We start from the raw sequence: 25948 nt of genomic DNA, 5'->3' as shown, positions 1-25948 counted from the left end.
GATTGTAAGGACTATGAAGAAATACAATTATGTAATGAAGTGACCACAGACATTGGGAAGTGAAGGGATAGGTGTCAGGGATAGCCTTTTTGAGGAGGTGCCATTTGAACTAAGATCTGAATGATACAGATAAGAGCTAGTCACCTGGAGAACAGACAAATGCAAAACATCTAGGTAGAAATGAGTTTTGAAATATTTGAAGAATAGGAAGTCCTCTGTGGTTCTAACTTAATGAGTAGGAGAATGACTGATAGGAGCTAGGATTGGAAAGGTGGGAGTAACCAGATTATGTAGAATCATAGACAAAAAGTTTGGATTTTAATTGCAACAGATTATGTAGAATCATAGGCAAAAAGTTTGGATTTAATTGCAACAGTTTGGATTTTAATTGCAAAAGCAATTGGAGGGTTTAAGCAGGGAAATTACGAAGGGATATGAGCAAGTATTGACAGCATCTGTTATATCCATGTGGAGATGTCAAGTAGATAGGTATGTTGAGTCTGAAACTAACTAGAGAGATTAGGGCTAGAGAAAAGAATTTGAAAGTCATCTGCATATAAACGGCATTTGAAACCTAGAGACTGGGTAAGAGATCTAAGGACATGTTAGAGTATTGGAAGAAAATTAGAAGCGTTAGGGCTGAATCCTTGGACATACTAATACTAATTAAGGTTTAATGAAGAATAAGGATTCAGCCAGCAAAAAAAATTGAGAAAGAAAAATTATCAGAGTAGAAGAAAAGTCAAGAACATATGACATGACATTAACCATACCTTCTCCGCAGGGCTATTTTGAAGATAAAATGAGATTAATACAAGTAGAAGTATATAATAACAATTTTTTAAAACTTACAATTTTTTAAAACGTATCCTTCCTAATTGGTGACTATGATTCCAGCCATTTGTACTCCAGTCTGTAGAGTAGCCAGACCCAGTCTCTCTCCTGCTGAGGTATCAGGAAACTAGAAAGTCATTTGCCCCCTTCTTCTCCCCATTTCAGGATCAAAAGGGAAACCATCAGCTAGGTACTCTTAGTGTGGTGAGGGATTTCCTTGTTTTCTCTGGATATGTATTGGAGCATTTAGGAGGAATGGTGGAGAGCATATCTTTCTTAGGCTTTAACTGGCAATCAGGGCAGTCCCCGTGGCACAGCAGTTTAGCTCCACCTTCAGCCCAGGGAGTGATTCTGGAGACTCAGGATCGAGGCCCACGTCAGTTCAGGCTCCCTGCATGAGCCTGCTTCTCCCTCTCCCTGTGTCTCTGCCCCTCTTTCTCTCTCTGTGTCTCTCATGAGTATAAATAAATAAAAATGTTTAAAAAAAAAAAAAAAACTCTGGCAATTGATATGTATTGAAGGCTCACTTTGTACCCAGACATCTAGCACTTAATCTTCACATTAATGCTATAAGGTAGATGATAAAACCATTTTACATGTGAGGAAACTTAGCTGGCAAAGATTGAAGAAACTGTCCCTAAATCACAGTTAATGGATAATGAGGTAAAATTTGACCTTACAAACCCCTATTTTCTGTGTTCCTGAAGCTTTGCTTGTATATTGTTTTAATTTTGTAAATGTGATATAAATGAATTATACTTTAACTGATCATTTCAAAGTATTTGTATTTGACCTAAAGTTACCAAAACAGATACTCTGAAATATTAACTCCCCAGCATTGTCCATTTTCTAGTCTGGTTTTTTGGGGGAAGTTTTGTTTTTTATTTCTCCTTTAAATTGCTAACTATATTCTACTTTTAAATGTCTAAGTAGATAACATTTGGTAAAATTCTGCCTTATTTAAAATTTCATTGTAGTTTTATGTTACATAAGAATGATAAATAGAGCAAGCTTTAAGAATCTATACAAATGAATGTTTTGCCAAGACCTTTATTTTTTATTTTATTAAAGATTTTGTTTATTCATGAGAGACAGAGAGAGAGAGGCAGAGACACAGGGAGAAGCAAACTCCCCTTAGGGAGCCCGATGTGGGACCTGATCCCTGAACCCAAGTATCACGCCCCAAGTGGAAAAGCAGAGCGCAACCCCTGAGCCATCCAGGCATCCCTTGCCAAGACCTTTAAAAAGCAAAAGTGTTTTGTTAAAATTTCTAGACAGTAATTCTGAAACTTGCTACTACTCTTTGTAGGATGAGACCATTTTTATTTTTATAGTTACATGAAAACATTGTGAGATGTTTAGATGAGAGGAATTACTTGGTAAAAGTAAATTAGATAATAAAAAGTTCTAATTTTCTGTGGCTGGTTTATATTCTACTCCTATTTATGTAACAGACTTTCCTTAAAGGAAACAAAGTATTTCACTAAATCTAAGAAATAGTCATTGTGTGGACTATTTAGACACAGAATGCATTAAAAAAAAAATCTGAACAAAGTAGTTAAACCATGATTGTCTAATAGATTTTAGTATTTCTAAAAGCATTTTTGGCAATCATGGGAAAGTCATATTTCCATCTGTCATTGAAAGGGAGAATTTGTACTTCTAATCAGAGGATTTATGGTTGTGAAACTATTTTTCGAATAATAGACTGTCCTCTTTTTGTCTTACTCATAGATTTTTTTTTAAGATTATTTATTTATTTATTCATGAGAGACATAGGCAGAGAGAGAGCAGGCTCCATGCTGGGAGCCTGATGTGGGACTCATCCTGGGATTCCAGGATCACGCCCTAGACCAAAGGCAGGTGCCCAACTGCTGAGTCACTCAGGTGTCCCATAGATTTGAATTTAAATATATTCTTCATGAAACTTCTGACTTTTTAGACTGGATTTAATTCTGGTAAGTACTTTCATAGTACCGTGTATTTCCACTGTCACAATGTGAATCATACTTTGCCATAATTAACTTTTTTATTGCCTTTTTCTAATACACTGTAAGCTCTTTAAAACAAATGACATTATCTTGGCCACTGTTGTATATTGGCATGTATAGTACTCATTGTAGGTGTTCAGTAAACCCTTTTGAATGAAAATGAATAAATTTGAGGAAATCTTTTTGGGATATAAACAATTGAGCATTCTGTTAGTCTGGTAAATTTTCCAATTGCAAAATGAAAGGTTTTATTTGTTCATCTCTATGAGCAAACTGTAATATGACTTAGGAAGCATGTTGCTTTCTAATCTTACAAGTGGAATTATGTTTCTTTTTCTGATAGCATCAGTGGAAGAGAGGCAAGAGGAAAGCAGTGGAACTTTGCTGATGGAAATAGGAGCTAGCATATTTTCTCACATCCATTTAAATTTAAACTAGGATCTGTAAGCAATCAAGAGTTGACTCTTAAAAAAAAAAAAGAGAGTTGACTCTTTCACAGATGTTATCAAGAATGGCAGTTGAATTTGGAGGGACCTGGAGGGTATTATGCTGAGTGAAATAAGTCAATCAGAAAAGGACAAACATTGTATGGTCTCATTCATTTGGGGAATATAAAAATTAGTGAAAGGGAATAAAGGGAAAGGAGATAAAATGAGTGAAAATATCAGTGAGGGTGACAAAACTTAGAGACACCTAACTCTGGGAAATGAACAAGGGGTAGTGGAAGGGGAAGTGGGCAGGGGATTGGGGTGACTTGGTGATGGGCACTGAGGGGGACACTTGGCAGGATGAGCACTGGGTGTTATGCTATATGTTGGCAAATTGAACTCCAATTAAAAAAAAAAGAGTGGCAGTTGACTGGAGAAAACTGGAAGTAATAAATTAGGAAATATTGTTTCATTTTAGAACTGTCTATACAAGGGCATTTTTAAACTTGAAAGTAGGGGTTCTGAGGGATTATTTTTGATGATACATTATGATATTTTAATATATTAGATTTGATTTCTTAGAAACAAGTAGTGTTCAGTTTTTACTGACAAATCAACTAGTAGAATGACATTTAAATAACCATTAGAATTGTTAAATGCCATTTATCTCCTTCATTCAGTGTTTTTCAAAAATGACTTTTTCAATTTTTTATTTTAATTTTTATTTATTTATTTTTAAGTGAGCTCTACACCCAACGTGGGACTTGAACTCAAAATGCTGAGATTAAGAGTCCCATGCTCTACTGACTGAGCCTGCCAGGAGCCCCATCAGTGACTTTTCGATATTCTGTTCTCTTTGGTCTTTATTTTTTTGTTTTTTAAGATTTTATTTATTTATTCATGAGAGACAGAGAGAGAGAGAGAGGCAGAGACACAGGCAGAGGGAGAAGCAGGCTCCATGCAGGGAACCTGACATGGGACTTGATCCCGGAACTCCAAGATCACGCCCTGGGCCAAAGGCAGGCGCCAAACCGCTGAGCCACCCAGGGATCCCCCATCTCTTTGGCCTTTATAGTTTAAAAATTCTGTGTGTAAATTATTTACCACAATTGGGTCAAGTATTTGAATTTTTATTAATTGGACCCTAAGCTATTAATTTGAACAAATCTTAAAAGAGAAATGTAAATATGAAATGTCAGGTACTTTAAGCAAATGGTTAAAATTGAGTTTCCTCTTAAAATAGTTTAATAGTGTCTTGGTTTTGGAATAGTTTACAGAGACTTGTTTCCTTTAGAATTTTAAGGGCATAAACAGACTTTACCATTAGCTTTAGAAATGCTTGAGAATCTGAAGACATGTATTAGAGCAGAAAGACAAGAAGATGTATGTCTTTTTTAGTACCTTAATTCTCAAAAATATGTCACACAAAGTTTACTAGAATGTACTACTATTAAATTAAAATGCTATGATAAAAGGAATATGCCATTTAGCTTATTTTCCCCCTTTTGAATTTTTATTCAAGTAAGGCATGTACGTTGTATAAAGTTGTATAATTACTATAAAAGCAGTAGGTTTTTTTGTTCTTCTCTTTGCCACCCCTGCCAGTCCCAGTTCTTCATTCTCCAAAGCTCTAAATGATGTATCTTTTTTTTTTTTTTAAGATTTTATTTTTTTTATTTGAGAGAAAGAACAAGAGAGGGAGCACAAGCGGGGGGAGCAGCAGGCAGAGGGAGAGGGAGAAGCAGACTTCCCGCTGAGCAGGGAGCCCAACACAGGGCTCAGTCTCAGGACTCTGAGATCATGACCTGAGCCGAAAGCACACACTCAACAGACTGAGCCACCCAGGTGCCCCATAAATAATGTATTTTCACTCTAACACTTGATTTATCGATTTGAGACAATATCTGCTTACTTCTTACTATGAAGATGAGTATACTATTTATCTATTGTGTATTTTTGAATAGTTACTATTTTAGTTCTATTTTACCTTCCAACCTATTTAATACATACATTTTTGTAAAAGTATGTCTTTACAGGAATATATTTTAGGAAAATGTCTGAACCGTCTCCCTGAACTCACCACTATATTGCAGGAAGGTATTGATACTTTAACCCTTCCCGGCATCATTCTTCCTCTCTTCTACTTCCCACTCTGTTCAGCTGAACCTTTAAGTGTAAATAATGACAAGCTTGATAAATGTTACATTGTTTTCTGTTACCAGATCTCAATCTTTTATATTTGGTTTATAAGTTAATTATAGAAGCTGAAAAATTGTAAACAGTGTTTATTTATTGATTCTGTAAATACTCTCAGCTGAGCCAGGATAAGATTTCCTTCTCTACAGATCCAATATCATGACCTCTGTGCCACTTGAGACTGTTTCCAATGTCCAGGCCACATAGATTCTTTTCTATTCTGTTTCATATCTTGCTCAAATCAGCCCATAATTATATTATGACTTGGACATATTTAAGTGAGTTTGCTGTGTTTTTCCTAGAAGTTCTAACAACTTTTTTCATATTGAGATAAGAAACATGTTTCCTTACCATGTCATTACTATTATGTAATGTGTTATTCTATTTATTGATTATAATCTTTTTTTGTTCTTTTCCTTGAAGGCATCTTCAAGGATGATGAAAAACTCTGTACTGATTTGGACCATTTACTTTCTAGGTTATTCTACAACTGCCATTCTGGAGTTTCTCTTCACTGGATCCCCACATTAATGCCATTATTTCTTTTTACTCATATTAGCAAATAATTATGGAGCACTTGTTTTGTGCCAAGGCACTATTTTAGACCTTGAAGATACACTAGTGAACATGGTTGAAATGTGGGCCTATTTTTCCTTTTTATTGGTTTTTCATGCTCATTTTGTTATAGGTCACCCTCAAGTATCTGCTGAAAAGAGCACAGAAAGTAAATTTTCAGAGTCCCTGCATATCTAAAAATGTTATTTTACTATTGATTTAGATGATATTTTGAAAGGATATAAAATTCTAGTTTCCAAAATAATTTTCCTCCAAACTTTGAAGACATTTGTTTTCTCATTATCTTTGCATCCAATGTTGATAAGACTGATATCATTCTAATGTTATTCTTTGTAACATTTTTTTCTTTCCTGGGACTTTTGATCTTTTTATCATTCTGAAATTTTGTGAGGGGGGGCTGTATGTGTGTTTCCTTCAATGTGTTAGGTACTCAGCCTGTTACTAACCTGAAGGCTAGTATCTCTAAAGGTCTGGCAACCTTTTTCTGTTATTTCCTGTCTCCAGTTTAATATGTTCTCTCTTTTTGTAACATTTCTTGGTCATAAAGTAATACTTTATAATCTTTTCTCTGATTTCTGTTACCCCCCCCCAATGTTCTGGAAGATACCTATTTTCCAACAACCCTACTATTGAAGTTGTTTTGATAGTCACGTGTTTAATATTGAAGAACTTTTTATTGTTTATTGATCATTGTTTTATATGTACATGTGTGTTATGGCCTATTTTTGTCATTTTCCTTGTGATTCTTCTTTAACTCATTGTTTATTTAGAAGTACATTGTTTAAGATTCACAGATTTATGGATTTTCTAAATTTTCTTATTGATTTCTTTTTCTTTTTTCTTTTTATTTATTCATGAGAGACACAGAGAGAGAGAGAGGCAGAGACACAGGCAGAGGGAGAAGCAGGCTCTATGCAGGGAGCCCTACGCAGGACTGGATCCGGGTCTCCAGGATCACACCCCAGGCTGAAAGTGGCACTAAATCGCTGAGCCACCCAGGCTGCCCTTGTTATTGATTTCTAATTTAATTCCAGTCTTTTCGCCTTAGGGACTTCCGAGTGGTGCAGTGCAGCATCTAACAGGGGTTATGGCAGGCAATGGTAGAAGGCTTCCCCTATTAGAGCAATAGGTGTCACCTAAACAAAATATGGCCCCAAAATAGCTATTCCCCTACTATCTTTTTTTTTTTTTAATTTTTATTTATTTATGATAGAGAGAGAGAGAGAGGCAGAGGCAGAGACACAGGCAGAGGGAGAAGCAGGCTCCATGCACCGGGAGCCTGACATGGGATTCGATCCCGGGTCTCCAGGATCGCGCCCTGGGCCAAAGGCAGGCGCCAAACCGCTGCGCCCCCAGGGATCCCTCCCCTACTATCTTTATTAGAAAAGGCTCTAGCAATGCATTTAATATTCTAGTATATTTTGTAATATGTTCTTTATATTGTTTTTTTAATCCATCAATAAACAGTGTCCAAAACAGTTTGCATTTACATGGAAAGGAAAGGAGTTTACATACCATGTGGTCCCAGTACTAAGTTAGTTTCCCTACTGTTTGTCAGAGGGTTGATATATAATAACTAATATGCTGGTGACATTAATCTTTACCTTTTTTCACGTACAGAAACTCATTATGAAATTACTACCAAATATATCATGAATTATTGCATGTATTATTAACTAGACATGTATAGTGTGTGTGTATATATATATATATCACCAATTTGATCATTTCCATTGTTTTGTTTTGTTTTTAAGATTTTATTTATTTATTCATGAGAGACCGAGAGAGTGGCAGAGACATAGGCAGAGGGAGAAGCAGGCTCCTCTCAGGAAGCCTGATGCAGGACTCACTCCCAGGACTACAGGATCACGCCCTGAACTGAAGGCAGATGCTCAAACACTGAGCCAGCCAGGCATCCCCCATTGTTATTTCTTTTACTTATTGTATTCACCACTACTGAATATGCCTTTCTTTAATTTATTACTCTTCTAAAACTGGAAGGCGTAAAGGGTAACATGAAGAAAATGTAATAATTTTACTTTACACTAAGCTTTGAATAAAAATGTTAATGATGAAAAAGATAGAAAAACACTGAGGAAAAAAGTCTATAATACTGGTATCTACAACATAACTACTATTGACATTTTGAAGTACACCTTTCTCTGTACCATTCCCCATCCCCTGTGTGCGATATGTGTATTTCCCTCTTTCCTTCAGCACTAAACAAATAATCAGTGAAAGCTATTTTTAAAACTTTTTTTGCATGATAGTACATTGTGAATTTTTCTCATTAAGTTTTTTTGTGCTGAAAAGAGGAAAATATGAAATACCTTTTTTTTAACTTTGTATTCTTTGACCTTTAATAGTCATTCAACTAAAAACGTTGAACATTTAATATGTGTTAATGCTGTACTGAGCAATACAGATGCCAGCTTGCTTAATATATAATTCAGCCCCATGGTACTGGACTGGAGTTCATATTTTGACTATAATAAAATAAAACAAGGTCAGTTTCTTCAATAAATAAGTCCCCTTGGATAGAGTTCAAAATTGGCAGAATTTGGGATGCCTGGGTGGCTCAGCAGTTGAGTGCCTGCCTTTGGCCCAGGGTGTGATCCTGGCCTCCCGGTATTGAGTCCCATGTAAGGCCCCCTGCATGGAGCCTGCTTCTCCCTCTGCCTATGTCCCTGCCTCTCTCTCTGTCTCAAGAATGAATGAATGAATGAATGAATGAATGAATACGTCTTTAAAACATAAATAAATAAATATGGCAGAATTTACAGAATTCCACTTGGAATTATAATCTATTGTAGAAAGTGATGTTGTGGCATGATTTCAGCCTATTCTAGAATATGTTAAAGGAATAATACATCATTAAACTAGTTAATTTTCTCTATATTTACCAAGTCAGTTCTTTTAGAGCTTCATAAAGTATAAAAATCTTGGAGTCCAAATATAAGGAAATAACTTTTAGTAGTTGAAAAATTGAATTTCAGCTTTATAGAAGTATAATTGATTAAAGTGTAAAATAAAACATACATCATGGTGATTTGGTAAACATATACATAGTGAAAGAATTTTCACTAATTAACATAGCATCATCTCACATATTTGTTTTCTGGTGAGAATAAGTTCTACTCTAAAAATATTTCGGTTTTGGGATGCCTGGATGGCTCAGCAGTTGAGTTTCTACCTTTGACTCGGGGCATGATCCCCAGGTCCAGGATCAAGTCCCGTATCAGGCTCCCTGCATGGATCCTGCTTCTCCCTCTGCCTGTGTCTCTGCCTCTCTCTGTCTCTGTGTGTTTCTCATGAATAAATAAAATCTTTTTTAAAAAATTAAAATATTTTGGTTTTGTGTCCTAGGCTAAGAGCAGGATTATGTGATCGCTGTGCAGTAACTGAAGAGCATATGCGGAAAAAACAGCAAGAGTTTGAAAATATCCGGCAGCAGAATCTTAAACTTATCACAGAGCTTAGTGAGTTGCCTTTCTTTATTCATTAAGTATTTAAAGCATAGTGTACTGTTGTTTAAACCTATTATTAAATTGGTTGCAGTCAAATGGATTGTTTACATACCTTTTTCCTCATGTAGGCAAAAGTTCAAATGTCCTTTATTCCCTTTCTGTAGATTTAATTTAATGCTTATTTCAATAAGAAATAGGGTACAAAAAGATGGGATATACACTGTTCACATTTCCCCTCAAGTCTTATCAGCTGTGGGATCCCTGGGTGGCGCAGTGGTTTGGCGCCTGCCTTTGGCCCAGGGCGCGATCCTGGAGACCCGGGATCGAATCCCACGTCGGGCTCCAAGTGTATGGAGCCTGCTTCTCCCTCTGCCTGTGTCTCTGCCTCTCTCTCTCTCTCTCTCTCTCTCTCTCTCTCTCTGTGACTATCATAAATAAATAAAAAATTAAAAAAAATTAAAAAAAAATAAAAAAGTCTTATCAGCTGTAAAGCAAGAAGGAAATTTCCTTTGATCATGTCCATGTTTGTTTCCTTAGTTTTATCTTATTTCATGTAATTTAACTGGTATTTAGTAAAGTTAACCAGGGTTAGTTTAGTAACCTCACATATCATAGATAGCCAAAAAAAAATTTTATGTACTCAACGAAGGAAGATATGTTTAGATTTGTAAACCACTAAGTTATTAACATATTTTTGGAATATGATTAACTTTCTTTTTTAGAGGTTTAGTCATATTTACTATGATCTTAGATATTCCTCCTAGTGAAGAATGTGCTTTAACAGTGACTTCAGACTAAGGATTTATAATAATTTTGTGCTGATTGAAGTGGAAATTATAGCCCAAAGTTGAGTTTCTGCTTTCTAAATCAAATAAACACAAATTTAGTCAAGGTAGATTCAAACAAATACTAATACCAAAATTATGAAACAGGGTATGACTAAGGAAGAAAATTGGACCTAAATCTGCTTACGTTATAAAAATTATATACTGCTATTCAGTGTTATTTTACTGTTATTATAAGATTTATTTCAAGATATCTTTTACTAAAATAGTATTTGAAATTAGTAGGGCTGAGTAACAGATGGAATGCTCCCTTGACCTTAGTATGGATAATTAAACTGTACTCCCCAGTACATGAAGTACTTTTTTTCTCTTTTGTCTAAAGCATAAAATAAAATTATCAGTTAATTAGTTACACGGAACTGGCACAGTATATGGGATGTAGTAATCACTACCTAGTAACGGATTAGTCTTGCACAGTAGTATTAACTCTAACATATGACTTAGAACTAGAAATCCTAATTTCTCCATAATTAATGATATTATTATTATTTTTAATGATATTAATAAAGCCTAACAGACATGTTCATATAGCTATAATATGTGCTTCTTTTTCATATTATGTTTAAGTGAATGAAAAGAATACTCTCCAGGAAGAAAATAAAAAGCTTTCTGAACAGCTGCAGCAGAAAATTGAGTAAGTATCTTTCCTTAATTGCAGCATAAAATTGAATATTTTCCCCTCAACTTTTCTTCCTTTATTACACTTAGGTATACAAACTATAAAGATAATTTAATAAGAGTTACAGATTTTATTTTAAAAAAACGGTACAGTTTTCTGTAACAATATAAGAAAAGCACTTTTTGTGTTTTGGGAGTATACATGAAGAGTGTATATGTATCTCTTTGGATAATGCATACATAAAAAACAATTTAAAGCATTTTGATTTAGTAATAATTTAATAATCAGAACATTTTAATGGAAAGCATTTTAATTTTTAAAATTATTTTTTAATATGTATTTTTTTTTAAGATTTATTTATTTGAGAGAGAGCATGAGCAGGGACTGAGGAGGGAAAGAGAAAATCTCAAACAGATTCCCCACCAAGCATGGAGCCCAAAGCAGGGCTCAGTCTCACAACCTTGAGACCATGACCTGAGCCAAAATCAAGAGTCAGACACTCAGCCCATTGAGCCACGCAGGTGCCCCTGAAATACTTACATTTTTATTTATTTGTTTGTTTATTTAAAGATTTTACTTATTTATTTGAGAGGGAGAGATAACATGACGAGCAGGGGGAAGAGCAAAGCAAGAGGGAGAAGTAGGCTTTTTGCTGAGCAGGGAGCCCAGTGCAGGGCTTGATATCTGTCCTTTGACCTAAAGGCCTCTATTTTTTCCATTATTCAACAGTATCTCAAAGAAAAAGAAAATAATAATCTTTTTGTGTATATGATCTGTCAGAGCTAAGATATTCTTAGTCCCCATTTATAATAAACTTTATGAAACATTTTTTAAGAATTAGGTTCAGGATAGTCTTAATGGTTTTATCGTGCTTTTAAAGATTCTATTGCATTGCCAATGAGTGGACATCTACAAAATTTTGGTAAAAATTAATTAAATAAATAAATAAATAAATAAACAAACAAACAAACAAACGTTTGGTAAATTATGCAGGTGTAAAACATTATTTTGGCTTAGAATAGTTATTGTCTTAAGTGCAAACACATATTACAGGTGGAATTAATATCCTTATCAGTATATACTTTTAAGTATTGGATATCCAATAGGATTTTGATATTCCTCCCATGTTATCAGTCAACTAAATATTATTAGCAAAGGAAATTTTCAAAATGTCAATACTTTCCAGTTTTACTCATGCTGCATGTTGAGGTAAGGCTAGAACATACATCCACAATCTTTTATATGATTCTAAAATCTAAAAGTTTTTTAAATGTTATTTGCAACCTCACCTCAACTCACAGGATGCTATTTATATAGTCCTTATTTATCCCACTTCATGTGAGCATTCCTATGCTTTGCTGTGAAAGTCTCAGCATGCTTGACTACAGGATGATGCCTTGGGCTCCACTGAAGGTGTTACGTAATAAGCTATATATGCTCCATATTACCCTTCATGTTAAAAAAAAAATCTGTATTCCAAATCACGTCTGGTCCCAAAGGTTTCAGATTAAGTGATGGTTAACCTATATTAATTAATGTTTTGTGAAGTGATTCATATGTAGCTTATAGTATTTTGAACACACCAACCTTGATATTTATGAATACCAAAGATAAACAAGATAATGAGAGTGTAGAGGTTAATATAAGACCAGAGAGGTGAGTGCCTCTAACACTAAGGCATATGAAGTGAATTGAAACTGGATAATGTCACTTGCTTGATGAAATATGATCTCGAATTCATTCAGAATTACTTTATTTTTAGTGTTCTAAAAGTCACTTGAAGCTCACTGGTATTTTAGAAAAGAAATGAGAGCTAAAGTTTGAAATTACAGTTAAGATTAACCAGGTTGATGAGCTTCAAGGTATGCTTCTTTAATTTCAGACATGCCTGAATCAGAACAGTGTAGGAGCTTATGTAGCATGTCTTTAAGTTCTCTTCTGAAATTTAAGAGAGTTGTTATTCTCATAAGCCAACCTCTTTTGTAGCTTGCTTTCCTTAAACAAATTTACTTTTATTTGGCAGTTTAAAAAAAATGACAAGTATTATCTTTTCTTTGACTGCCTAAACCACTGTAACATTATGCTGTTAGGGCCTGAAATTTCTCTGAACTTTAGAAAAAACATTTGACTTATGCTTCTGCTTGTTATAGGCAATAATTGAGACCGAAACTGGTTTTGATGTTACAGATATGTTATATGGTAGGGCAGTTACTTAGTGACATTGTACTAAGAAATTATTCAGAAAAAAAATTTGCTGTTATAAAGTTTTTAAAAATGTGTATGTGTATCCTTATATGTATAACATATATTCAACTCTACCAGTCACAGAAAGCAATAAATAAGCTAAATATAAGTTTAAATAAGCTAAGTGTTGAGGTCATGGCTCTTTTTGTTTTGGAAAATGAATGTGCTAGATTAGTGGTCAAAGCAGTCTATACAGTTAAGGACTATAGGATTCATTTCATTATCACTCTTTTTTTTTTTTAAGATCTTATTCATGAGAGACAGAGAGAGAGAGAGAGAGAGAGAGAGAGAGGCAGAGGAAGAAGCAGGCTCCATCCAGGGAGCCCGACGTGGGACTCGATCCCGGGTCTCCAGGGTCATGCCCTGGGCTGAAGGCAGGCGCTAAACCGCTGAGCCACCCGGGCTGCCCATTATCACTCTTTTCTAAATTGAATTCTTTATATAACTTCTTTAACAAATAGCCATTGTTTGAATACTCTACTGTAAATTTAATCTCTTGAACCTGTTTAATTTTTTTTTTTTATTTTTTAAGGTTCCATTTATTCATGAGAGAGAGAGAGGCAGAGACACAGGCAGAAGGAGAAGCAGGCCCCATGCAGGGAGCCCGACACAGGACTCAGTCCCTGGTCTCCAGGATCACGCCCTGGGCCAAAGGCAGGCGCTAAACTGCTGAGCCACCCAGGGATCCCCTGAGTCTGTTTAATTTTAGTGAGATATTAAAAACCTCTTCCTAAGTTTGTGTAGAAATTATTCTACTTACAGGTTATTTGTTGATTCCAATTTTGCCTTCAGGAGCCTCTGGAACAAATTTTACTCTTCTTCTACTTTGCACATGAAGACAACTGTCAGGGCCCTCCTGAGTCTTACTCTTCCTTGGGGTAAATAGTCCTTTGTTCATTAACTGTTTCTCAGGCAGCATTACTTCAAGACTTCAAAGGACCATTTCTCTTAAACGTTTTAGTTTGTCAAAAATCCTAATTACAAATTCAGTAGTCTAGGGGCACATGGGTGGCTCAGTTGGTTAAGAATCCAACTCTTGATTCAGCTCAGGTCATGATCTCAGGGTCATAAATAAGATCAAGCCCTATGTTGGGAGTCTGCTTGAGATTCTCTTCCTCTGTACCTCCCTGGTACAGACCCGCTCTACGCTTGCACGCTGTCTCTTTTACTTATATTAATATAGTCAAAGCATTTAGATATTATTGGTTGTTCCTTATTGGGCTTACTGTGACTAGAACTTTGAAATCCGTCTTTCTTATCCTCTACTTGTAGATACGTTGTTTTAGATAAAAATAAAGGACTTCAGAGTCATGGCTTCAGAGTAGGCTGCAGAGAAACCTTATACTATTTAGCCTACTCCATTGTAAAAGAAGAACACTATTGAATAAGTACTATATTCTGGAAATTGGATTATATCTTTATGTATACTGCTTCCATTTCACAGCTTTCCTATAAAAAGGAAGTAGTAACTTACAGTACCATACTTTATAGATAAGGTAACTAAGTTTCAAAAAGATTAACTGACTTACCCAAAGTGACTGATAAACGTCAGGGCCAGCATTTGAACCCAGGTCTACCTCACTTCAGAGTTTGTATACCCTTTCTATAGTTTTACGCTAAAGCATTTTCAAAAAATTACCTGCCTGTGTGGGTGGCAAGCCGGATTCTCTCTTCTGATTAAGTTCAGTGAGGTTTAGAATCACACATTTAACCTGTTCTATTTGACTTTGTTAGATTTGGCCCATTATTCACTCCTCTGGAAGTCTTTCATAGTTGGTTTTTTTCCTGCCTTGTATTAAGTTAGGGCTTATTTTCAGCTTTATGTCTTCCACAAATTTGATGAGTATTCCATTAGTGCCCAGCATCAAGATCATTAATAAAATGTTGAGCAAAATCTGCCTGAGGATGGAGCCCTGAGGCATATTACTACATATTTCTTTCATTATCACTCTTTGTGAGATGATACCAAGAGGATCATTTTCACATGCCTTCCAGAGAGAGCTACATATACAGTATTCCTCAGAATTAAAATTAGCCTTACTTGAATTACTCATATTATAAACTTGTAGTGGTTCTAAGAGAGCAGGATCTCAGACTCACTAGTTTGTATTTTAGGGAATTTTTCTTTTTTTTTGAAAATCAGAATGTTGTGGGGTTTTTTAAAAGATTTTATTTATTTGAGGGCAGCCCGGGTGGCTCAGCAGTTTAGCACCATCTTCAGCCCAGGGCCTGATCCTGGAGAGCCAGGATCGAGTCCTATGTCAGGCTTCCTGCATGGAGCCTGCTTCTCCCTCTACCTGTGTCTCTGCCTCTCTCTCTCTCTGTGTCTCTCATTAATAAATAAATAAAAATCTTAAAAAGGGGAGAGGGGCAGCCTTGGTGGCCCAGCGGTTTAGCGCCGCCTTCAGCTTGGGGTGTGATCCTGGAGACGCGGGATCAAGTCCCATGTCAGGCTCCCTGCACAGAGCCTGCTTCTCCCTCTGCGCCTCTCTCTCTCTCTCATGAATAAATAAAATCTTTTTTAAAAAAGATTATTTATTTGAGAGAGCGCTAGAGAGACAGAGCAAGCATGAGTGAGGGGTGGAGGGAAAAAGAAGCAGACTCCCCCACTGAGCAGGGAGCCTGATGTGGAGTTTGATCCCAGGACTGTGGGATCACAGCCCAAGCCAAAGGCAGATGCCCAACCAACTGAACCACCTAAGTGCCCTGAAAATCAGAATATTGAAGTAAACTTGATGACTGTAACTGCTTCATTAAGTTTATGTTTTCACTAACTCTAAGTTCTTTAGAGGAGAAAAGCTCAATGTTAAAAACTTTTTTTGTAGACTCTATACAGAGGGAGACCCTGGATCTTTATAGATAGTCTTTAGAATAAATAACTAAAGCTGTTTTGAAAGGAATTTAAGGAGAGGCCAACAAATAAAACAATCAAAAAAATTTTACTCTGCTGTTAGAAAAATAGAAGAAAGCTGATAAGTGTGCATAATAACTAAAGCTATAGCGTGAACTTTTAAAGTTTCTCAGAAAATCAGAGACCTAATGCTTTAAAGAAGAGATTTATTTGGTTAATACATGGACTTATTTTGGTTTTTTTCCCTTTTATGACAAAAAGAGAACAAAGCCAGCACTTGTTTACTTATTCCTCTAATTAGATCTAGGAGTTTTTGGGGTTTGTTTTGTTTTCCTTTTGTGATCCTCACTACTTATAGATGATGCCGGGAAATCAATTTCTTATGACTCATTCATGTTCCAGGTTGAATTTTCATGACTAATAAGCAGATAGCCTGTGACGTGATTAGTTAAAGCAAAGTCAGATAGATTTTACACTCCATTAATTTATAAGGCTTTCTCATATGACCTTAGCTTACTCTGTTTTTCCAGAATAAGACAGTTTAAAAGTAAATATTAGCTCTAAAGATTTTCCTCAATATAGATTATTGGATTATAGGCTCTAAGTAATATTGATATTCCCCAGGAAATTAAGATACAAATCTGTTAGGAAAAATTAATCTTGTAATTTTTTAAAGATCTCTATTGGTCATATTTTTTTTTAAGATTTTATTTATTAGCATAAGAGAGAACAGGAGCAGAGGGGGAAAGAGAAGCAGACTCCCCACTGAGCAGGGACCCAGATGTGGGACTTGATCCCAAGACCCTAGGATCATGACCTGAGCTGAAGGCAGATGCTTAACCAACTGAGCCACCCAGAACCCTCTGTTGGTCATAATTTATAAAATTCTCATTAATTTTTGTTTGAAATCATATTACAAATTAATAATGAATATAATAGACTGGTTTTGTCACATAAAGCCTTATATGCCTGACAGACTGGTAAGAATTGGTCAATAAAGTCAGTAATCATTGCACACGGGAAAGTCAATTGAGTTCAAGTTAATCATTTACTTGATAACCACAATTCAGTCTAAACCCAGTCTTTACATGCCATTGGTCCTGAATTGAGTTAGACAGAAACATATGCCTGGATCAGCACAAATTTGTTTTCTAATGGAATCTGGGATTCTCTCATATTTATTCATTCAACAAATAATTTATTGAGCACATACCAAGTGCCTACTGTTGTAGACACATAATGCATCAGTGAATCAAAGATTCTTTATGCTCTTAGAGCTTACATTCTGGCAGGTGAGCAGTAGACAAATCAATTACATACTATGTTTGAAAGCCATAAATACTGAGCAGGGCAGAGGGAGAGACTCTCAAGCAGACTCGGTGCTGAGCGCAGAGCCTGATGCATGGTGCTCAATCTCATGACCTGAGGCCCAAAACCAAGAGTCTGACACTCAAACATCTGAGCCAGCCAGGCACCCCAGAGGTTACAATTTTAAATAGCACATTCAGGGTAGGCACTGATGAGAAAATAAAACTTCAGCAAAGACTTGAAAGAAATGAGATATTTAAGGGTACCTGTGTGGCTTAGTGGTTGAGCGTCTGCCTTTGGCTCAGTTCATGATCCCAGGTCCTGGGATGAAGTCCCCCATCCGGCTCCCCACAGGGAGCCTATTTCTCCCTCTGCTTGTGTCTCTGCCCCCCCCCCTCTCACACACACACACACACACACACACAAATAAAATCTTTAAAAAGAGAGAGTTATCTAGCTAAGCGATATCTAGAGATGAGCATTCCAAGCAGGTGGAAGAACTAGAGCAAGGAACCTAAGGTGGGTAGGTCAAGGAACCTTGAGGAAGCAAGGATGATTAGAATAGAGTCTAATATAAAAATAGATCAGAGAGGTAGTAGGAGGAAGGGACAATTAGATCATGTAGGACCTTGTAAATAATTTAAAGGACTTTGTCTTGTGTTTCCAGTGAAATGGGGAGAGGTAGCAGCTTATTTGAGGAGTAATATATGACTAAATTGTAGGACTTTTCTGACTGATATGTTGAGAGTAGATTGTAAAGGGGCCTGGGTAGAAGCAGTGGTGGAAACTCAAAATTTAAATCCTACTTATAGTCAGTTATTTATCTCATGGTCTGTACTAAGGGTAACACATTGAATGCTTCTCGGTACTGTCTTAGGAATCTGCCTGTCTGGATTTAGATCCTGCTTCTGTTACTTATTATTTTAGTAAGTGGCTTTACTCTATATCTTCATTTTTTCTCATTTGTATAATGAAAATGATGTTAATAGCTCATACAGTTGTGATAATTAAACTGATGCAGGTAGCACTTAGTGCCTGGCAACATAAACCTCAACAAATGTTGGTAGTTATCAGTGTTAATATTAATCACTCTGTATTTGTCATTTGCCAAGTCATGTTGATTCTGCTACCACAGAATCGGGCCTTCCTTTCCATAGCTGTTTTCAACCTTCTAGTTCAAACCCACAGAAACTCTGTTTTGTCTTGTTTGTTTTAAAGATTGTATTTATTTATTCATGAGAGACACAGAGAGAGAGGCAGAGACACAGGCAGAAGGAGAAGCAGGCTTCCCACAGGGAGCCCGATGTAGGACTCGATCCCAGGATCACGCCCTGAGCCTAAGGCAAACGCTCAACCACTGAGCCACCCCAGGCATCCCAAACCCACAGAAACTCTTGCCTGGACCATTATAGCCACTGCCTAGTTGATTCTTTGCTTCCTTTCTCTCTGTCCCAGTCCATGTTATGATCTTGCTGCTGGATTATCACATTACTTCCATGCTTTGAAACCTTAATTAACTCTTCTATCCTTGCTTTCTAAATTATGAACACACTTAAAGAAGGCTCTTTTTCATGTAGTTCCAGCTTGCCATTCTCTAACACCAGGTGCACAGTATTATATGCCTTTACTCAAATGTGTGGAATCTCTGCTCATTTTCTCTGCCATCTGAAGTTCATTTCACCTCAGAGTACCACCAATCACACTTTGTACTTCACTTTTTTTGTTTTTGTACTTCACTTCTCACAATAGTATTCCCTACTTGGTGCTCTAATCATTCATTTGAATACTTCTCTAATCCTTGTATTTAGATTTGGAGCATTAAATGCAAGGAATTACATCTCTTACAGCTTCATACCTGTGTTCTTTTATAAGTTCATACTAGATAGAGATGTTTTAATAAATGTTTGTTGAATTTATTTTCTTTCGTTTGTCATTTTCGTCTAGGAATGATCAACAGCACCAACCAGCTGATCTTGAATCTGAGGAAAATGTTATTCCAGATTCACCGATAACAGCCTTTTCATTTTCTGGCATTAACCGGCTACGAAGAAAGGAGAACCTCCATGTCCGGTACATAGAACAAACACAAGCCAAACTGGAGCAATCTGTGTGTACAAATGGTAAGGATTGGAGTTTTCTTTTAGTTATCTGTTTTCGTATAAAAACATATTCTACAATGGTGAGTTTTTCCATTCTTCAATCAAGTGGAAGAAAGACAGCCATTGTTCAGGGAATTCACATCACAACTATAAGTTTAACTTCCATTAGTGAGGTGAACTGGGAAGGCATTTTCTGCCTATGTAATGTATAGGCATGTGTTGCTTATCTGAATATGTAAACGCTCAACATTATATAAATGTAGTGTATAGGTTTTCTGCTTTTATTTAAAAAATATTTCTATGAGTAGGATTAGAAGGAAAAGAGGAAAGAACTTTTTGTTTGAAAAGAACTTAATGTTAATTTTCACCTACTGTGTGCCAGATAAGTGAGTGATTTGAGTACGTTGTTACTATTTTTTAATTCTTCTGACAAACTTGGAAGGTAGCTGTCAGTGTCTTCATTTTATAATGAGGAAAGGTATGCTCTTTGGAGGGATTAATTAAATAACTCATGCAAGGTCACCTGTCAAGTAACTAGATGAGTCAGAATTTAAATACAGATTATCCTGGCTCTAAAGGTACTTTCCATGTCTTACCCATAACTTCTCCTACCAAGAGCTTTAGCCAGTTAAAGCTAAATGTTATCATTTGTATAAAGCTAAATTGTTATAATTTGTAGTAATTGATGGTAACCAAGAAAATGGCTTTATTTATAAAGTATCTACTGGGCAGCTCGGGTGGCTCAGCAGTTTAGCACCGCCTTCAGCCCAGGATGTGATCCTGGAGACCTCTACCTTGTGACTTATCCATGACAGATTTCTAATTCAGGCCCATTTACAATTACTGCTAAATACTTTGAGACTACCTTTGCATATAGCCTGAAATTTATCATGTGATGTGATGCAATGATTTATTTCTTTTTTTTTTTTTTAATTTTTATTTATTTATGACAGTCACAGAGAGAGAGAGAGAGAGAGAGAGAGAGAGGCAGAGACACACACAGGCAGAGGGAGAAGCAGGCTCCATGCACCGGGAGCCTGATGTGGGATTCGATCCCAGGTCTCCAGGATCGCGCCCTGGGTCAAAGACAGGCACTAAACCACTGCGCCACCCAGGGATCCCCCTGATTTATTTCTTTTAATATTGATCTGAAGTAGGGGATCCCTGGGTGGCTCAGCAGTTTATTTGGCCCAGGACATGATCCTGGAATCCCGGGATTGAGTCCCACATCAGGCTCCCTGCATGGAGCCTGCTTCTCCCTCTGCCTGTCTCTCTCTCTCTCTCTCTCTGTATCTCTCATGAATGAATTTTTTTTTAAATCTTAAAAAAAATTGATCTGATATAAATGATAAAGACTTTCATTTTTAACCTAAATTGTAACAAGGAAAGCATTTGGAGGGAAGGGGTATACATACTTCTAGAGATATTTTCATAATATAAAGAAATTGTTGACAGTAGCTATTTTTATAAAATAATAAGTAGATCTTAGTCTTTGGAAAATTGGCACCATTTTATTTTTCCATTTTAGATGAGCTTGCATCACCATCTAGTGGAAAACAAAAGAACTGTTATAAATCTTACATGTAATTAGGAACTAAAGTAAAATGTAAGATCTTGAATCTAAAATGAACATTCATTGGCCTTTTAGTCTGCTGACCAAATCACTACAAATAAATATCTACATAATTTAGATCATGTTTAAATCCATCTGTAAAAATACCTAAAAAAAAAAAAATCACAGCAGTTTTCTTTATGAGGAAAGTCTTTTTTTATATCTTGTATAAATGCTTCTGGTTTCTGGTGTATTTATCCATCAAATGAGAATAACCTGTAAGTATTTTAAAACTTGTCTGTTTTAATCTTGCTCTGATCATTTTTACTTGGAATCTAAAATTTTGATTATAAAATATCATTTTTGAGCCATGCAAATTATTTTAAAACTTATTTAATAACTAGTTGGTCATCTCTTTCTAACTACCCTTGCTTATTTTAAAGTTTATAGTATGATATAATATTTTTTCTGGTTATAATTAATAAGTCTGTTTCCCTTTCTTCTTCTTCTGGTTTTCTTTAAATTAAATCCTTAAACATTGGAATGATTTCTAATAAAGCATGTTTCAGGATTTCTTCCCAGAAAATAAAAACTCTAAAAACAAAGATTGTAGAGATATATAATGCAGTTTTCATTTTAAATGAACCTACTGATTTGTAACAAATATGAAAGGAAAAGATATATTAAAACATAAGAACTCAAAAAAAAAAATTAGAACTCTAAGATACTTAAGTCAGAAGCAGCTTATCTATTCTAGTCCTTTCTCTCCCACTGTCCTAACTTCTGGTTTTGTTTCTTAGTGAAACTAAAAGAGTGAACCTTTTATTAGAATATGAAAATTTTATCAATAAAATATCACTTCTAATGCACTTAAAGACAAGTTTGTATTGGATTATATTTTGGTATTTTATATCATAAATATTTATTTATGTTATCTCTTTTTTCCCCTTAGAACTGGGAAAAGCTCCAAAGCCTTCAACTCATCCACAGCCTAAACCTAATGAAAGTGAAATTCTAGTGGCTGACACTTGTGATCAGAGTCAATCCCCCGTGGCTAGTAAGCAACATACTGAGATTTACTATATAAGTTTAAAGTTTGTGGTTACTGGTGGCCAAGAGTGGCCAACAATCTGAATTAGACAGTATTTTCCATATGATTTTGTTTGTATTATTGGTTGTATGACAATCTTTTTCATATTGGAAAGTCATATTATCCTATTATTATTAATTCATATTTATCCCAGTCCATATTAATGTAAATTGCTAATAATTTTAAGTAAACAGGCTTTCCTGTGCTTTACTCATTCATCCAACAAATACCTGAGTGCCTACTGTATACCAGGCACTGAATAAAACAAAGCCTTTAACCTCATAGAATATACAATCTAGTTGAGGGAGAAAGAAAATATTAGATAGAAGTAAGTGTTATGAAAAATAAAGCAGGGTAACGAGATATTAGAAAGCCTCACTTTAAAAAAGTAACACTTAGGCTTGGGGCACCTGGGTGGCTCAGTTGGTTAAGCATCTGCCTTCAGCTCAGGTCATGATCCCAGGGGTCTGGAATCGAGCCCTGTATTGGGCTCCCTGCTCATTGAGGAGTCTGCTTCTCCCTTTCTCTCTCCCTCTGCTTGTGCTTGCTCTGTCTCTCTCTCAAATAAATAAATAAAATCTTCGGGACGCCTGGGTGGCTCAGCAGTTGAGCGTCTGCCTTCGGGTCAGGTCGTGGTCCGGGGTTTCTAGGATCGAGTCCCACATCAAGCTCCCTGAGGGAGCCTGCTTCTCCTTCTACCTATGTCTCTGCCTCTCTCTCTCTCATGAAAATATATATATATATAATAAATATATATGTGTGTATGTGTGTATATATATATACATATATATAATCAACAAAATTAAAAAGTGACACTTGAAGAGATGTCAGGAAACAAGGGAGTCATGTGGATTTGGGGGAAGGGACACCTCGGGTAGAGAAATCAGAGCACAAAGGCCTTGGGACAAGGATGTTTAGTTCTTTCTGAAGAACATCAAGGAAGCCTCTGACTGGGGCAGAGTGAGTGCAGAGGAGATTGATTTGAGCAACTCTGTTCTTTGGAGCTGCTGTTTACTAAGAGGAAAGAAACCAAGAGTGTCAGGTTTACAGATTGAGGTAGGAATAGAAGTGGTTAGAAATCAAAAATTTGGTTTTGAGAATATTCTGACATGTTAGACTTCAGTTAAGATTTTTGAATGAGTAATTGGATGTGAGTTTAGAAAGGTCTAAGATAGAGATATGATTGGAAATTGTTAGCATGTAAGGTGGTATCTAGAGCAGCCCGGGTGGCTCAGCGGTTTAGCTACTGCCTTCAGCCCAGGATGTGATCCTGGAGACCGGGATCGAGTCCCACGTCAGGTTCCCTGCATGGAGCCTGCTTCTTCTGCCCGTGTCTGTCTGTCTGTCTGTCTGTCTCTCTCTCTGTCTGTCTCTCATGAATAAATAAAATCTTTAAAAAAAAAAATAAGGTGGTATCAAATCCAGGAAACTGGATGAGATCACCAAGCAAGTGAATGTAGATTGAGAAGAGAAGTTCAAGTACTTAGCTCTGGGGTGCTTCATTATATAAAATAGTGATTCATAGCTATTTTTCTCACCATCACACTAGCCTTTTTAGACGTTTTTTTCCCTAACTACTTTTCCATGAATTTCAGTACTGCAGATATAGTGTATGAGTATATCCATATAAATGCTTTATGCATAAAAAGATTCTTTTGCCTTCAAAGAACCATTTTTCACCTCTTTAAAGGCAGTATTTACAGTTGTCTAGATGGTGATTTAGAGATTGTGAAAATGAGAAAGAACCAACAAAGTAATCAGCCAGAGAAGGAGCTGCCAATGAGGTGATATCTCACCCCTGAGATAGGGGTGCCTGGGTGGCTCAGTTGATTGAGCATCTAACTCATGATTTCGGCTCAGGTCATGATGTTTGAGTCTTGGGATCCAGCCTGACATCAGGCTCTGTGCTCAGTGAGGAGTCTGCTTCTCTCCCTCTCCCCCTGTTCTCTCTCTCTCTCTCTCTCTCTCTCTCTCTCTCTAATACATCCTTTAAAAAAAACCTGATAAAGTAGTGTTCTTTAAGCCACATGGAAAGAGGAGAGAGTGGTCAACTGGCAGAGAGTGTCAATAAGTCAGAGAAGATGACTGAAAATTGGCCATTGGATTTGGTCACATGCAGATCATTGAGTGTTAAAACTCATAACATGAACTATTAGGGTGTAATGCTATTCAGCTAGACTGTTGAATGTCGAGAAGCTAACAAGGAAATGGGAGAAAGCACTTGTAAACAGGTCCTTCGAGGTGTTTTGTGGCCAAGGGGATGGGAAAATGGGACAGTAGCTAGAAAATGGGTCAAGTGAGGATGTTAAAAGATGGGATATTATAACATATGCAGCATATTTTTAAAATTTATTTATTTTATAGAGAGAGAGCAAGCAGGGAGAAGGAGCAGAGGGAGAGGGACAAGCAGACTCCACCCAGCAAGGGGCCAGACAGACACTGGGCTCAATCCCAGGACCCTGAAATCATGACCTGAGCCAAAACCAAAAGTTGGACACTGAGTCAACTGAGTCACATAGGCACCCCTTTACAGCATATTTTTATGTTGATGGAATGGGCAAGTACAAAGAGAGAAATGAATAATTGTCAGGAAAGAGAGAACAATAACTACATCCGTGAAAAGATGAGGGGGGGCGGCACCTGGGTGGCTCAGTAGTTGAGCATCTGCCTTTGGCTTAGGGCACGATCCTTGGAGTCCTGGGATCGAGTCTCACATCAGGCTCCCCATGGGGAGCCTGCTTCTCTCTCTCTCTCTCTCTCTCTCTCTCTCTCTCTCTCTCTCATATATATATATATATATATTGTCTCTCTCATGAATAAATAAATAAAATCTTTAAAAAAAAAAAAAAGGTGAGAGGAGTTGGGATCCAGAGTCTGGTGTTTGGAAGGATTGGTCAAGGATAATCACTTATTCACTTAATATGAGTACAAAAATTAGTCTATAAAAGATAAGTTAGGCAGCCAAGGTGGCTCAGTGGTTTAGCGCTACCTTCAGCCCAGGGTATGATCCTGGAGACCTGGGATTGAGTTCTGTGTCGGGCTCCCTGCATGGAGTCTGTTTCTCCCTCCGCCTGTGTCTGTGCCTCTCTCTCTCTCTCTCTCATGAATAAATAAATAAAATCTTTAAAAAATAAAAAAATAAAAGATAAGCCATTTCATATTAGGGCGTGTGAGTATGTGTACATATGTCCAGACACACTGTCAGGCAAAGGGTGCTGAGGACATAACACTGAGTGGCAGATCCTTGCTTATCTGCCTTCTGGAGCCCATTCTCCTCTGCTGCTGCCAGAACTTTGCTCCCTCAGTTGTCCTCTTTTCTTACGTCTCCAGCTTCTCTGGAGGTTCATTCTTTTCAAAATATGCACATGTTTTCTTTCATCTTTTCAAAATAACCCCTCTCTTTATTGTCTCCATCACTAGCTACAGCTTATCTTCAATGCTGAAAAAGTGGTCTGTGTTCAGTAGCTCTTCGATATTATCTCCCATTCACTCCAGTTGAATCCAGTAGGGTAGGGATTCCACTCTTCACCTCTCCACATCTCTGTGAGAGAGAGAGAGATCCCTCGCTAGCCTAGCTGGGCTTATGTCCTAATACTATTACATCTTTTGCATTTTGATTTCCAGCAATTAAAACACCTGTACTGTAGTTCCCTAAGCATGCAATTTTGTTTCATGTATCTGAACCCTGCTTAAGTATTAAGCACATACTTAAGAGCCTACCCTCTCTCCCCCAGCCCAGTTGACCTGTCAAATTCCTCTTTCTCTCAAGGGGTCAGCCTAGGTATCACTTGGTATAGCTTTCCTTGATAACCGAAGGCAGATTTAGGAGTCCTTCCTCTGTTTAAATC

At 36.7% G+C, this 25948-nt stretch overlaps 1 protein-coding gene across 7 annotated transcripts in view; it reads left to right on the top strand.

The window, feature by feature from the left end:
* The window catches only part of RBBP8 (RB binding protein 8, endonuclease), a 104630-nt gene that overhangs the window by 47732 nt on the left and 30950 nt on the right, over nucleotides 1-25948 (top strand). For all 7 annotated transcript variants that reach the window (XM_055323883.1, XM_055323876.1, XM_055323877.1 and 4 more), the window contains 4 exons: nucleotides 9392-9504; nucleotides 10905-10971; nucleotides 19304-19479; nucleotides 21963-22067. In XM_055323883.1, the coding sequence (XP_055179858.1) occupies nucleotides 9392-9504; nucleotides 10905-10971; nucleotides 19304-19479; nucleotides 21963-22067 (461 nt within the window). The remainder of the gene's footprint in view (nucleotides 1-9391; nucleotides 9505-10904; nucleotides 10972-19303; nucleotides 19480-21962; nucleotides 22068-25948) is intronic.

The sequence above is a fragment of the Nyctereutes procyonoides genome, unplaced genomic scaffold, assembly GCF_905146905.1.
Source record: "Nyctereutes procyonoides isolate TBG_1078 unplaced genomic scaffold, NYPRO_anot_genome, whole genome shotgun sequence".
NCBI lineage: Eukaryota > Metazoa > Chordata > Mammalia > Carnivora > Canidae > Nyctereutes > Nyctereutes procyonoides.
The sequence above is the reverse complement of the archived record's forward strand: the minus strand, read 5'-3'. Positions and strand labels throughout refer to the sequence as shown.